General features: G+C 33.8%; 1 protein-coding gene across 1 annotated transcript in view; it reads left to right on the top strand.

Annotated features, from left to right (window-relative positions):
* Positions 1 to 14,159, top strand: part of LOC150082904 (uncharacterized) — a 46,977-nt gene that overhangs the window by 21,572 nt on the left and 11,246 nt on the right. The window contains exons 3-4 of the mRNA XM_090376905.1: positions 4,985 to 5,054; positions 9,103 to 9,218. Coding sequence (XP_090233031.1) covers positions 4,985 to 5,054; positions 9,103 to 9,218 — 186 coding nt within the window. The remainder of the gene's footprint in view (positions 1 to 4,984; positions 5,055 to 9,102; positions 9,219 to 14,159) is intronic.

The raw sequence follows: 14,159 nt of genomic DNA, 5'->3' as shown, positions 1-14,159 counted from the left end.
TACCATCGAAATAAGTTAAGAAACCGCTCCGACAAAATACAGGACGCGCTAATACACAATAAGAATTCTCCTGGTGTCGGCGATGCCCTCTTTAATCAACGTGTGTGTTCTGGCATCGCCTCCAGTTGTGAAGCTGATAGATGCGAAAGATTGGGTATGGTTGTTTTGAAAAAGCGCAGAGGCACTAGGGGCACGAGGCGTCTGTAATTGAGCGAGTTTGTAAATGTAATGTATTCACTGTCGGTTTCCAGTTTCGAGGGATGAAAAACCTCACACCGTTACCCAAGATCGATTAGTTCTACCACTCTCCTGTCTTCATCGATGGAAACTGAGCCCAGATCTTCTCAGCGGAAGATCAATAGGATAGCCACTATACCAGTGGTTTTCGACAATTTTTTTTATAATGGCACCCTTAAGTAATTTATTCTAACCCCAGGGGCTCACATCTGGTGAGTGGGCTTGGCAAACCCAGGATCTGAGCTGAATATCATCATTCTTTTCTTTCTTGGTGATTCCTTTCTACTTCTGTCAATCTCTCTCTCTCTCAGGTTAACTCGTGACCATTTTTTTTTTTTTTTTTTTTTTTGGCTGGTGCTTTAAGCCTCAGGCTTCCTTGCACCATATGGCTAATAATAATAATAATAATTTTATTTTTGGCACCCCTACTCAATTATCTGCCTGTTAGATCCGATTCTCTCTCTCTCTGTATCTATGTATCTAATGTTAAAAAAAATGTTATATGATAGTTATTATAATAATATAATTATAAACAAAATTACAATACATAATGCAAATTATACATACTTAATAATAATTTTATTCTTTATATAGAGGTACTAAATAAACATCAATTATTGATCACCACAAAATTAAAAAGATACCGTACAATGGAAGGTATTTAAACACTTGGGTTACGTAACTCTTTTCAATGAGATTTGTGTCTCGTGTTCGCAGATCTTTTTAATATTAGGTGGAATACTGGAGAGACATACTCTCATTTCTTCCTCAATCGTTTGTAGTCTTTTCCTTCCTCTTGTTAGTTTTTATAGTGGTAAGCACAGAAACTCCTAACTCACATAGGTAAGATAATGATGTGCCTTCTTATAATGAAATAAATATATAAATCTAAAAAATAATAATAATAAGTTTAAGTAACTTATACCCAAATTACGGGATACCCCTGGAATGTTGTTGTGGCACCCTGTTGAAAACCACTGCACTATACTAAGATTAATACAAACAAACATACATTATAATTTAATACTGTATATACTTAATATATACCATTCTCCGACACAAAATGGCAATAGGAAAGCACAGCAGTTTAATGTTATTCAAACTATACAGTCGTTGATAATAAGCCACATTTAAAAAAAAAACTCGTTAAAAATCAACTTTCCTTGCCATGATTGGTTTTACGTATATCGTAATTCAGTACTGTAGTTCTGAAACGTTGAGGGGGCAGAGTCCCATTCGTGCTCAACAATTTCTACAGAATAATATTAGAAACTAATTTTACAATTATAACTGTGTATAGGCTTATTTTCGACTTGGTAACTGTAAAAGATTTTCCAGCTCAGAGCTAAAACACACTGACAAATCGAAGTTTCGATGAATCAGGTTTCGGCTCGATGCAGAGTCTGGTTCAGAAGAAAACTGTTTTCAGACATACAATTCCAAACTGGTAAGGGGGAAATTGCGTTGCAAATTGTCTATTTAATATTTTTCATAGGCAGAGTTATAGTTGAAAATTACATTATTTATTTGATTTTTTTATGATGCTTCGAATTATTTGCTTTGAATTATTTGATTTTTATGATGCTTTGAATTATTTGATTTTTTATAAATATTATAACGTATATCAGAGTATTTAATCAATACTGTGATATACAGAGACTGCGATTGCCGCCGGGGTAAATAGCGTTTGTATCGCTGGGATGGGGTGGATGGAAGATAATGCCAAAATCTTGAGCTTCCGTAACAACTACAACCAGTCTGCCTCTGATGATATATCGAGTAAATCAGCAACAAATCGTTATACTGTCAGTACCCATTTTGTTAAGTCCAGTACACTTATACAATTTCGTATAGGACCCGCCTGCTACTCGACAGTTCGTCTTGACATGGACTCCTAACTTCCAGAACGTTTTGATGATATACTAGACCATGCATACTGGATGGCGTCTTGCAGTTCCTGAAGAGTAGGTGGCACCAATTTCTGATGCTGGATTACCCTTGGGATGCCATCCCACAGACACTCTGTGGGACGAGATCCGCTAACTGTTTGGGGAATTGAAGAGAAAAGTATCCATTTGGCTTTTCGAACCGGCTAGAAAAGATGTACGCTAAGTGAAATGTTGAGTTATCCTGCTGGAAATAGTAGTCACACGATTGGATGCACCTAGTCCATAATGATGTTTAAACGTCGATTACATTATAACGTTGGTCCACGGGAGTCAAGGACCCATGAACTCCCAGCAAAATATGCCCCAGATACTCACATTTCCTTATCAGCTTGTAGTGTTATGGTCATGCATGATGGATTCTTGATTTTATGTTGTTGTCACATACACTAACCTTGTCAGCAGCCTGGTGCAGTTGGAAGCACGATTCAGTGGACCACCGAATGATCCCTTTCTAGTTCGTTAAGTTTCCATTTTTGACGGTCCATAGCCCAGTGAAGGCCTTTCTTCCTGTTTATGGTGTATATGAGTTCTTCCCTGATTGAACTGTTCTTATTTATCTTCCTCGTGGTGAAATGGCCGTTGGCCCATATAATCTCTTATCTGCTTTCCTCAGATGAGATTTTTGCCCATAGTTCGTGCGCTGGTCTGTCGGCCATTACTTGTATACCTTTGCAACTGCTACAGTGTGAAATACTGGTACCTGCTCTCAGAGTGCTTGTGCGCACTCTGAGAGCAGCTACGCACTCAAGAGTGCGTACAAGCATTCAGCTTCATAGGTGATGAGGTCACGTTTTTAACTTGTACTGTCTACAATGTTTTCGCAAGCGCTGACGATGCTTCAGTTCACCTTGTATATGGCGTATTTCGGAAATCTCTTTCCCATGGAAAAATAATGGAATAAAGCTGAGTTGCGTTCTGGATTAAAATATATAACTTTTTTTTTCACAGAACATTTAGGACTGTTAGTGCTTCAAGCTCACGATTTATATAAAGAAGGTACTCGAAGTTAAGAATAAATTAAATAAGGATAAAATCGTGCTGCGTGTATACTCCATTGTGGCGAAATCCGACTGCAGATGCAGGTTACCTTGCAGTCGCCCGGCGGTTGATCACGTTAAAATCAAATGAAGCTGTTACATTAAATGGCGGGTAGTGTTTTTTTTTTTTTTAAGTTAAATACTATTTAATGTATAATATTAAAATATTTGGGCAGTTCTAAATCTTTATTGCAACCTAAGAAAAAAATGGTTACAGAGAACTGAATGTCGCAACCGACAAACAAAAAAAAGAAAAAAGCTCAGTCCAACTGATGTCATTGTATGGAAAGCACTTGCTTTCTATATCTTTTATCAGATGCGAATTTGTGAGCATCAGCATCAAGTTTATAGATCTGGGAGAGCATCTGAAAAGGGAGGAAACGAAACGATCTGTCAGGAACAGTCTCGAATTCCGGGCTGTCATTCTAGGATTAGTCCGCAAGGCAAAGATAGGGATTCAATAGCAGCATGTATCCCATATGGATGACTTTGAGATAGGTCCCGCAACCATTTTCACCGTGATGACCAACCTCCGAGAATCAATAAGCTCTGAGAGATGAGGAACCCCCATTGCATTTGCAATGAGAGGCTTTTGTCGTTTGGTTGGACGAAGCCCAGACTTCCGACTCATACAAGTAATGGTGGGCAGATAATCTGATGTATTTCCAAATGATTTCGGGATCTTTAATGTGCAACAGATTTTGTTTTACTGTCTAACGAAGACTCGAGGCCCGTGAGGCGAGTTTATCCAGCTGTGTATTAAAACGGAGTTTAGGGTCCAACATTACACTTAAGTCAAAATGTGAACTAACAACAGAGATTTTGGTGTTAACAAAAGTGGGAGCAATCACAGAAGGATTGGTCTTCAGAGAGAACATCATCGTGGTCTTCCCCGGGGTTGATCACCACGCCAAAGTGCTGTAGAAAGGATGAAATTTCCAAAAGACTATAATATATTTGTGGTTAGTGGTCGTGATGAGGTTGGGACTGGGCCCGATTAGGATGATATAAAAAAATGTACTATATAAAATAAAAATAAAAGTGCACGAACTATACTGTAACTGTTATAATATAGTTTGCGCATTTTCCAAAACTTCCTTAAAGTCCATTACAGATTCGTATTAACTTGAAATTCGTCACGTATTTCCTGAAAATATAGTTTGTTTATATACGAAATAGTTTAACTTGGAGATATCTATTTGAAAGTATTAGACTCAATTGAATTTTATCAGAAAAAATAATAAATAAACATTACCAAATTTTTGAAAAGAAAAGTATTTTTAAATTAAAAAAATGAGACAAACTTCTTTTAAAACCTGCTTATTCTATTCTCTCTCTCTTTTTTCGGTTTTTTTTTTCTGCTTAAAAAATTAGACGCAAGGCCTACTATAGATAAAATTAATAAGAAACCAATTATCTTCGAAACAGCTGTCCTGCGACACAGGTGGCTGAGAATTTTAAAGATACATATAGCGAATTCACCTGTCAGGCGATGCTTTACAATTTAAAAAGATATACGTGTAAGCGACAGAACTGTAGATAATGGTATTTGTCTCTAAGTTGGATACAGTATAAGCCGAAGCCTTAAAGCCAAGTACGGTACTCGTCGTCTTCAGTGGGAGCAGAATGATTGACATGACAGAAAATTGAAAGCAGTAAAGCATACCAATTTTATGAAATAACGTAATGTGTAGTTTATGCTCAATTGAAATTAAGATAGGGTAATGGCTCTTAGATAGTTTTTTCTTTTTTTCTCCCCAGGAAAAGTCACTTTCGTTAACTACTTCAAAGGAGATGGAGGATAATACTTTGAAGAAAGATTCTCCTCAAGGTAAAAAAAAAAGAAAAAAAAAAGCTATTCTAAATACTTTAAACAATCGATATTTTAATATTTAATAAAATGTACAGTATTTTAAATCGCTTTTTATTTTTATATATTACAATTATGACAATATTTTTTCCTATATATTGTTGTCTGAACTCGATTCTGAATTTTTAGTAGTGTTGTGGTTTAGTAGTATTATATTTTGAATTATATAATTATATTATTAATTATATATTATTATATTTATAATTTATTAAATTTATTTAATTTATCAAATTATATATTATAATATATAATTATATTATATTTTGAATAACCCTGAAATGTATATAATAGATGAATATAAATTTTTTTACTAAAAGCCAAGAAAATGTTTTTGAGATTACGATTATATAAATACAGTATATATATATATATTTTTTTTTTAAATTTGCATAATGCTATACGGTATTTCATTCGTATTGTTTAAAGTTTTTTTAATATAATGAATAATGATGTAACGTCCATCAAATCCTTTCGAGTTCGTTATAAACCTCTCCCATTACCGTTGAAGCAACGGTAACGGGAGAGGTCTTTCTTGAAGCTTAAAATAAAAATAATTATTTAAGGTGAAAGGTTTACACGCTTCACATCATTATTCTGTTGAAAACGAAATAGCGAAAGGATCTGATTTATGGTTATTAGGAATGGATTTGCAACCAAAAGAACCAGACAAACTGAGATTTACATTTGAATAACTAAATGGAATTCCAGACTTTAAATCAAATTTATACTTTGTGATTTAAATTTTTTTATTTTTTTAAATGAATATGGAAGCATAAACCTTTGTAATGTGCATTATTTAATTTTTTGGCAAGTTAACTAAACTACTTTTTTAACCCTACGTTGCACTTTCCTATATCTTCGATGTGATAGGTCGATTGCTTGACAATCTCACTATATGATGTTTTTGCCTCATTGGTTTCTACTGATTACGACTGACACCTTTTATCAATCAAACTGTCATTTGCTGCCATCCCAAGATTTTTTAAGCACATTTTAGATAACGTCACGTTATTCAAGAACATTAGTAGTTGCTCTTTCCTAAAGATTTAATTAAGATTAAGCACTAAATTATCTTATTTTAGGTAACCTAACTTTATTAAATAAGGTTAACTTACCAAAATTCCGAACTACTAGCCGTTTTTAGTTACGCATTTGGGAAACGTAATGTCGCATTGCACATGACTAGGATATAAAGTGAATATCATATGGAAGGTACAACCGATTAAATACTACCTTAATCTTAAGGTTAGCTTACCTAAAACAGAATAATTAGTTTTTAATTATGCATTTCAAAAATTTAAGGTTGGTTAGGTTATCTAAAATTTGTTTTAGATAACATAACTTTGTCCGCTTGTCATTTAATTTCGGTAGGCGGCAGTAATAACTCTGATCTCACATGGTCACCTCGGATTCTATTGACCATTCATATGAAAGTTACTGGAAGATTCTTCCGTAACGTTAAAAAAAAAATTTTTTTTTTTTTAATAGCCGTGGGAGTAGTATTGTAGGTGCGATCGACTGAGGACATTGAATGCTCTGTTAGTACATTCTTTTATATGGAATTCTTTTATATGTTATGTTACTTTGTCAAACAAGTTTTCTGGAAATTTCAAAATGTAATTATAGTCGTAAACGGTAATCACATTTCAAATCGAGTGGAAGTCTTCAGTCCGAATTCCGTCAAGAATTTTTATACACACCTTGATCGATTTATATTCAACCTCGAGCGTGAGCGTACGGACCTCCCCCACTTTCCCCCGAAACTGTGGGTTTTAATTCAGAAAAACAGGCAGTCCGATGGTACATGGTGGAATACATGCAATTTACATGTACACTGACACCTCATCGCTTTAGTAATAATACCATGCTCATTTATTTATATATTAGTCGAGTTTCAGAAAAATTCAGTTTCAATACAAAAAAATAATAAATAAACAAGTAAATAAAATAAACACAATAATAAACAAATAATAAATCCTCACATATGACGTTTGCATCCGGTTCCACGAAATATCCTTCCGTAAAACACGCAATTTCAAGTGGTCAACATAAGCAACGTAGTATTTAGTTTTTAATTTTACTATAATACGTTATTTGGCGGTTTTATTAGTTTTTACTCGACGCTGCCTCTCCGAATAACTGAGTTCTTGAATCTTAATTTCTACATTTCGTGTTATTGTTCTGCCTTTAATATTTAAATAATGCGTGTAATTATACCTACAGTGACGTTTCATCTAGGTTTCCAATATGCTTGCTTTTTATTTCCTGTATGTGTTTTTAGCTGAAGTATGTAAAAACGGAACTGCACTCAGATTTCATAAAAAAAGAAAAGAAACAATGATAAAATAAAATAATAAATAAAAAAAATAGAAAAGTTTACTTATTTCGCTTCGCTACTCTGCAGTAGTAAACAATAAAATTGGCGACGTCAGAAAGGTTGTCTGTTTTATCCCTCCTGTTTTTATTCCCCACTACCTTTCGCTCTCTGCCCTGTCGTTAAGAGCGGTGATTCACGAGTGCATTAATAGAGGCCCGGTGACGCTAGCGCTCACCTGGCTTCGGCTTCATTTGAAGTCAGCCAGTGGGGTGGCACTAAGGCATGATTATGAGCCATTCACTTCCTCCTTTCTCCAGAAACCATTGTGGAAAGTTGGTCCGAAATAAGCCGCTAATCAAAGCCGTCGTTTTAGATAGTCGCTCGGCGAGTGTTGAGATTTTGGCTTTTGCAACAGCGACTTTTTCCTCCGGCTAATATAAATCTAGCTTACAAGATGCATATTAGATGTTATATACTTTCTTAGTTTTTTATTTGTGCCCATAAATAAGGATGAATTCTTGTTGATGCATTTAAAATTTACCCACTGTTTATTTTTCAAAGGAGAAAAAGTTCATTAAGTAATATTGTTAAGACAGGGTCTGTAAAAACTAAGTCTGGCTAAAGAAGTGTTAAGATTTTATTTTTTCAATATTTTCCGAAATATCAATTTAAAAAAAAAAACACTTGCTTTTGTTATAAAAGAATATTGGAGATTATAATGTTAAGTAAAAGTAATGTCCGGTAATTTTCTTTTTCTTACAGATTAAAGGTTCAAGTTTAAAATTTTGTAATGCAAAGTAACAAAGCACGCTTTGATTTAAACAAAATTGTTCGTTTGGTAACCACAGAATCCACAAATTATGCATTATAGTAGAATAATATATAGTATGGTAACTGTTACTATATGGTATGGAGTTATGTTAAGCAGCATAACTAGTCCATGCTCTTTTGACAATAACAGGTCCAAAACTCTTCATACCACAACTTCAAGAAGTTAACCCATTGAAGTTGTGGTGGTTTAGCAAGATGAAAATGCCTTTTGCATAATAAATACAATTGGCATATTTTTAAACAGGTTAATTTTGTGCAGTGGAGACAGATTAGCTGAAATGATATCCAAATTTATAGGTACCAGATTTCTTTCTGTGGGGTTATCTGAAAGAGAGAGGTGTTTACTCAGGCTTAGGGGGGGGATCACATCCCTCATCTGGGTAAACTGAAATAAATATTGCATGATATTAAGTCATTGTATGGTGACTATTTGGGTTGGATGCCTGTTATATAAAAGTTGGTTAAAATTTTGAGACACTTAAGCTAAGTTCAAACTTGTTTTTTAATTACTGTAAATCATTGTTATATACCTTCTTCAAAAATACACTGTCTCATGGGAAGAGAGTTTCCAAGCCACAGACATGAAATGACTTGAAAAATAACACCAGGGTGGAAATCACTGCTACAACATATTCCAAGATGAAAATGTTATTATAGGAACCATAAATATGTAGCAAGTCATATGCACATTTACATATATTTTTCATACTTAATGTTATGATAAATTTACTATTTCAGTATATTATATATTTATAGCAAAACAGTAGTTTTTTATTAATACTGTATATTTTAGAAAATATAGCAAAAGTCAATTTTTGCTTAATTAGGGTTTCATTGGTATTATTTTTGTCTGGTTTTCAGAGGTAGTTTTACCACCTGAAAGTGATAAAGAAAGTAATCAAAAGTTAAAAATGGAAGAAACACCAGAGAAAGGTGAAGAGGAAAAAAGTGAAAAAGAAGAGAAGAATCATTTGAAGGTATATAAACAAAAATAAGCATCAGTAATATAAAAAGTTCAATTCTTTATATTGCTGATGAGAAAGGTAGAGTTCAACACATGTACCTTACTAGCATGACTTTCCTATCTTGTAATTTAAAGTTCAAAAGGATGTAATTTTATTATTGTTATTACAGGGCATTACTTCGAAAACAGTGGGAAATCAGAAATAAGACAAACATAATAGACACTTTGTGGGAAGGCTTATAACTTGGCATGTAAATACTGTTTCAGATATAATAAATTTAAAAGTTCCATACCTGATACTGTGATTCATACTCACTCAGTATAGTTGATATGGCCAAGTGAAAAGTTGACATTAATTGAATTAAAATACAGTTCACCATTTGGATTCTAAACAGACAGTACATATGAAGTGTTTACAATTATATGAATGACTAAAATGTTTAAAAGATCAGCCTCAAAATGCAGCAACCTTCCTAATAATCTTTTATCAGATGTGGCAAGGTGGTTAGCAGTGGATACAAATAAAAGTCAAACTTTCCAAATCTAGCAACATTTGGACTTTATTAATCCATGCAGGATTTTGGAATTTTTCAGATGCTGTATTATTGTAAAAAAAAGTCACTAGCTGTGGTGCGGTGCATGTAAAGTCTCAATATCCAATTGATTCTTCATTCTACTCTGTATTTTTGTTTCCGTTGTATTTTGAGTGGTCTTTTGTCTCCATTAGCATTTCACAATTAAGAAACCACCAGATCTTTGCTTTTCATTTTATGCTTCCATTATCACTCATGGACTTTATTAATTAACTGGAAGACAAAGGCGGAGATGGATAGATGAAATTCATGAGTTTTTGAGTAGTAAATGGATGGCCAGTGCTCAAAACAGAAGGAACTGGAAAGTTGCTGGAGAGGCCTTCATCCTGCAGTGGATTGAAAATGGCTGATGATGATGATGATGATCACTCATGGAGTAACAGGACTTTTCCATCCTATACACGAGACTTGATCAAAAAGTTCTAAAAATTTTTATTTTTCAAAAAAAAAAAAAAAGTTTTATAAGGGAATCCCTTCTGAAATAGTTTCCTTCTGATGATAATCCAAGTGTCCTGAAAGCTTTTCACTCTATCAACACAGAACCTCTCAATAATAGGCTTGATGTACTTTGTAACCATTTTAAAGAAATTCATAATGAGTGATACTGTGAATGTTGAAAAATATGAGTGAAATTGTTTTCACAGACCAGACCTGTTCCATTTCATTTTATTATTATTTTTTTTTTTATGGGGGGGGGGTTGGTGACTTTGAACATACAATAGATATCATATACCTATGTTTCATCACCAGTAATGATGAAATAATTCCATTTCTACCCTTATTTTTAGCTTCACACAATTGTTGACTGAACCTTTTAATTATTCAACAATCTTTGAATAAATTTTTCTGACACTTCATGCATACCAAGATTTTTGGTCAAAGTTGCCAAGCACGATCCACCAGAGATTCTCAGTTCATTAGCAATTCCTTGATTGGTTAAACAAAAATCAGAACAAACCTTTTCATGCATTTTAGCAAATACTTCATGACTGCTTGAAGTTGAAGGTTGACCTGAACACTGGTCATTTTTAGTAGCTCAGACGTGTCAAAAATGTCTCATCACTGATAAATGGACAGCCTTACATAAATAAGCATCACCAAATGTTGTTTTTAACATGGAGGATTTCTGCTCCATATTTTTCATTCATCACACAGAAATGATGCACATCTTCTTCTGGCATTATAACCCAGGGTAGGTCTTAAGCCTTCTCAACGATTTTCCACCAGTAAGCCCTCCCAGAAGTCAAACTTCTCCAATTTCTTATTCTCATGATCTTTAAGTCCTTCTACGTCATCCATCCATTCATTATCCTCTTAGTTGTTCTGCTGTCGTCCATTCTCATAATATGTCCCAACCAGACAAGTCTCTAGCTTTTCACAAATCTGACAATGTCTGCATTATGAATAAGATTGTCAAGTTCATGGTTCATTCTGATCCTCCAGGATCCATCAACATCTTATATGGGCCCAAAGACTTTTCATAAAATTCTACACTTGGACACTCTCAACAACTGCTCATCTTTACTCATTAATGTCCAAGCTTCACGACCAAATGTTACAACTGATCTAATGAGACTTTTGTATATTCTTAATTTTAACTGTCTGTTCAACACTCTGGATTCATTAGTTTTCATGTGCATAGAAGCATCTGTTTCCACTCAGATGTTGGATATGGGACTTAATTTAATTTTATTAGTAATAGAGTTGGACTGGTTTATCTGCGAACCTAGATAGGCAAAATTTTGAACATGCCCAAACGAGAGCTGCTGGCTCTTAAATTTTCCGTGTTATCTGCCATTCTCCAGACTTCCATATATATTGTCTTCACTTCATTTATTAAGTCCTTTTCTTTGTGCTTCACTATCACACATGCACATCATTTTGCTTTAATGTCCATTACAATTGACAGAATCAAGAGACATCTGAACTTCAATAGAAGCTGTTCATTACTGGTTTGGAGTGGAAAGTGGCTTGAACCAATAATGTGGCAACTTCTCCCTTATGCTTACTCATCACCTTTGCCTCTGCCTCCATGGTATTCTTTTGTAATACATAAAGTCTTAGAACTTTTCAACTTGTAGTTTTGCCATTTGCTGATTTAGTTTTTTGTCATTAAGTTTTTGAGGCTCAATTTCTTAGTTTACATACACTTTGATCCTGCTTTGTTCATCATGGGTTAGGTCATTTACTGAATGTAACCCTTCTTAGCTAGGACAATTGCCAAGGAAGGTTATATGCATGCATGAACATTTGTCAGATATGTGTTCACCTGAAGGGGTTGTTGATCAACCACTTTACTGGAGTTTTATTAGCTGTTAAATCTACAAACCAACCTACCTATGTACCTATCTATTTATTTATTCATTCAGTGCATACTTTTATTTGGTGTAATGATGTCTTGAGTTAGATTTTATTCTTCATTCTTGAAGGATTCTATTAATGTATGTCTGTATTAATGGAAATGTATATATTATCAAAATGAACTGAACATCTGCTCTTGGGGTTCTTTTTTCAATTTGCGTCTGAAGCCAAAATCTGCAGATGGCCATACACCATTCCTGCCAATAGAAAATTCTGCAGATTTATAACCGACAATTTGTGTCTGTTGACAAAGGCTTTTAGATTTCTTTGTCTTCAACTTTTACTCCTGTATTTGAGAATATTACATCATCTGTTTGTCAGAATTTGTAACACTTTGACATTTTGTCTGCTAACTGAGCATGGCATGTTGCTGATGGCATTGTCAAGTGTATTTTAAGTAATCCATATCACTAACCCTACATTCAGATAACCTCTAGATTTCTACTCGGTATGCATCTGACAGATCAAGTGGCAAATTAATATATAATAATATTGTATATGTTGTATATATTGTATATGTTATAAAAAGATATTATAGTTATTATTCTTGTTGTTATTATTATTTTGTCCATTAATCATTAAGAGACATCCCATTACAACCACAGGCTAGAAGGAGATTATTTACAAACTAAGCTACAACATGCACCTAAGGTTACATTGCAATACATATGGGCTCCTCCTGCAAAATATTTATAAAAGGTCTTAATTACAGCTGCTTGTATTACATAGTAAACCTATTCACAAAATGAGTAAATATTAGTAAAACAAGAATATGTAGGCTCTTAAGATGACATTTAGAAAGATTGGTTTGAAAAGTATTCTACACAACATGAATATTTGACAAAATATTCATGTTGTGTAGAATGCTTTTCAAACAACATGAATATTTGACAAAATATAGTAGAAGGGATAACTGCACCGGTCTTGTTGCATTTGGGTGTGTAGAAAATACAAATACAGAACTGTCATTTCATAAGGTCATAAATTAGGAGAAGGGATTCTTCATAACTGGGTGAGAAAAAAAGATCCCCTTTCCCAAAAAACTTGCCTGCTGTGTATAGGAGCTTTTTAAACTTTTTGAGGTCAGCCTTCAGGTGTTAAATGCTTCAAGTATGTTTGTTGGGAAGAATATATGAAGCAGGTTCAGCATGTTGAGTGAGAGGTGAAGTTAGAGGCTTCAACTGTCAGTGAGAAATTGTTTAGTACCTTTGTGTATCTAACTTCTCACTGAGAAGATAGGCACGTGTGAGCAATTTTCTTGTGAATATTCTCGGCTTTCTGGTATTGATGCTAAGATTTGAGTATAGTGTGGCTCATGAGATGGTGGATGGTTTCCCAGCACCTATTCAGCCATATCAGGAGCCAGTATTAGAGCCGTAAAATAGCTTGAATGTGACACGTAGGCATTGAGGGCCAAATACATGATATATATCAGAGTATTGGCAACACACATTTTGTGATATATTTTGTTGTGCATGCAAGGTTCCAAATTACCATTAACTTCTGACCCATAGAGCAGAGTATGTTTCAGCATAATAGCCTCTAACCCATGATGTCTGTATGAACTATAATAATATATATTATAGTTATATTATATTAATAATATATTTTCATAGTATTACTTATATTTAATGCTAATCTAGTTAGATTTTAACTTCTTTAACCCTAATACCTATAGGCAAACACCATTTACCTAAAACATCCCACAATTAATTGTATAATTAGATATTTATAGTTCATAAAGAAGGTAATTTCTTTGTTAAGAAGGTAATGTTCAGGTCACCATGGAGGAATTCATTCTCTTAAAACACTGACCAAATTTCTCAACAGATTTAGTAAGTGTTTAAGGAAAGTGCTTTATGTTTATATTTATCATTATATGTTTAAGTTGACTGAATTGAATGTACTGTGTATCTATGATAAAGGATTCTATTACATCAAAGTGAATTTTCAAGAATTTTCTTATGTTTAAGTAGATGAAGCTAGTATATGTAAATTAT

The sequence above is a fragment of the Mastigoproctus giganteus genome, chromosome 7 (assembly GCF_048544385.1).
Source record: "Mastigoproctus giganteus isolate SK-2022 chromosome 7, ASM4854438v1, whole genome shotgun sequence".
NCBI classification, from domain to species: domain Eukaryota; kingdom Metazoa; phylum Arthropoda; class Arachnida; order Uropygi; family Thelyphonidae; genus Mastigoproctus; species Mastigoproctus giganteus.
This window is presented reverse-complemented; position numbering and strand designations above follow the sequence as displayed.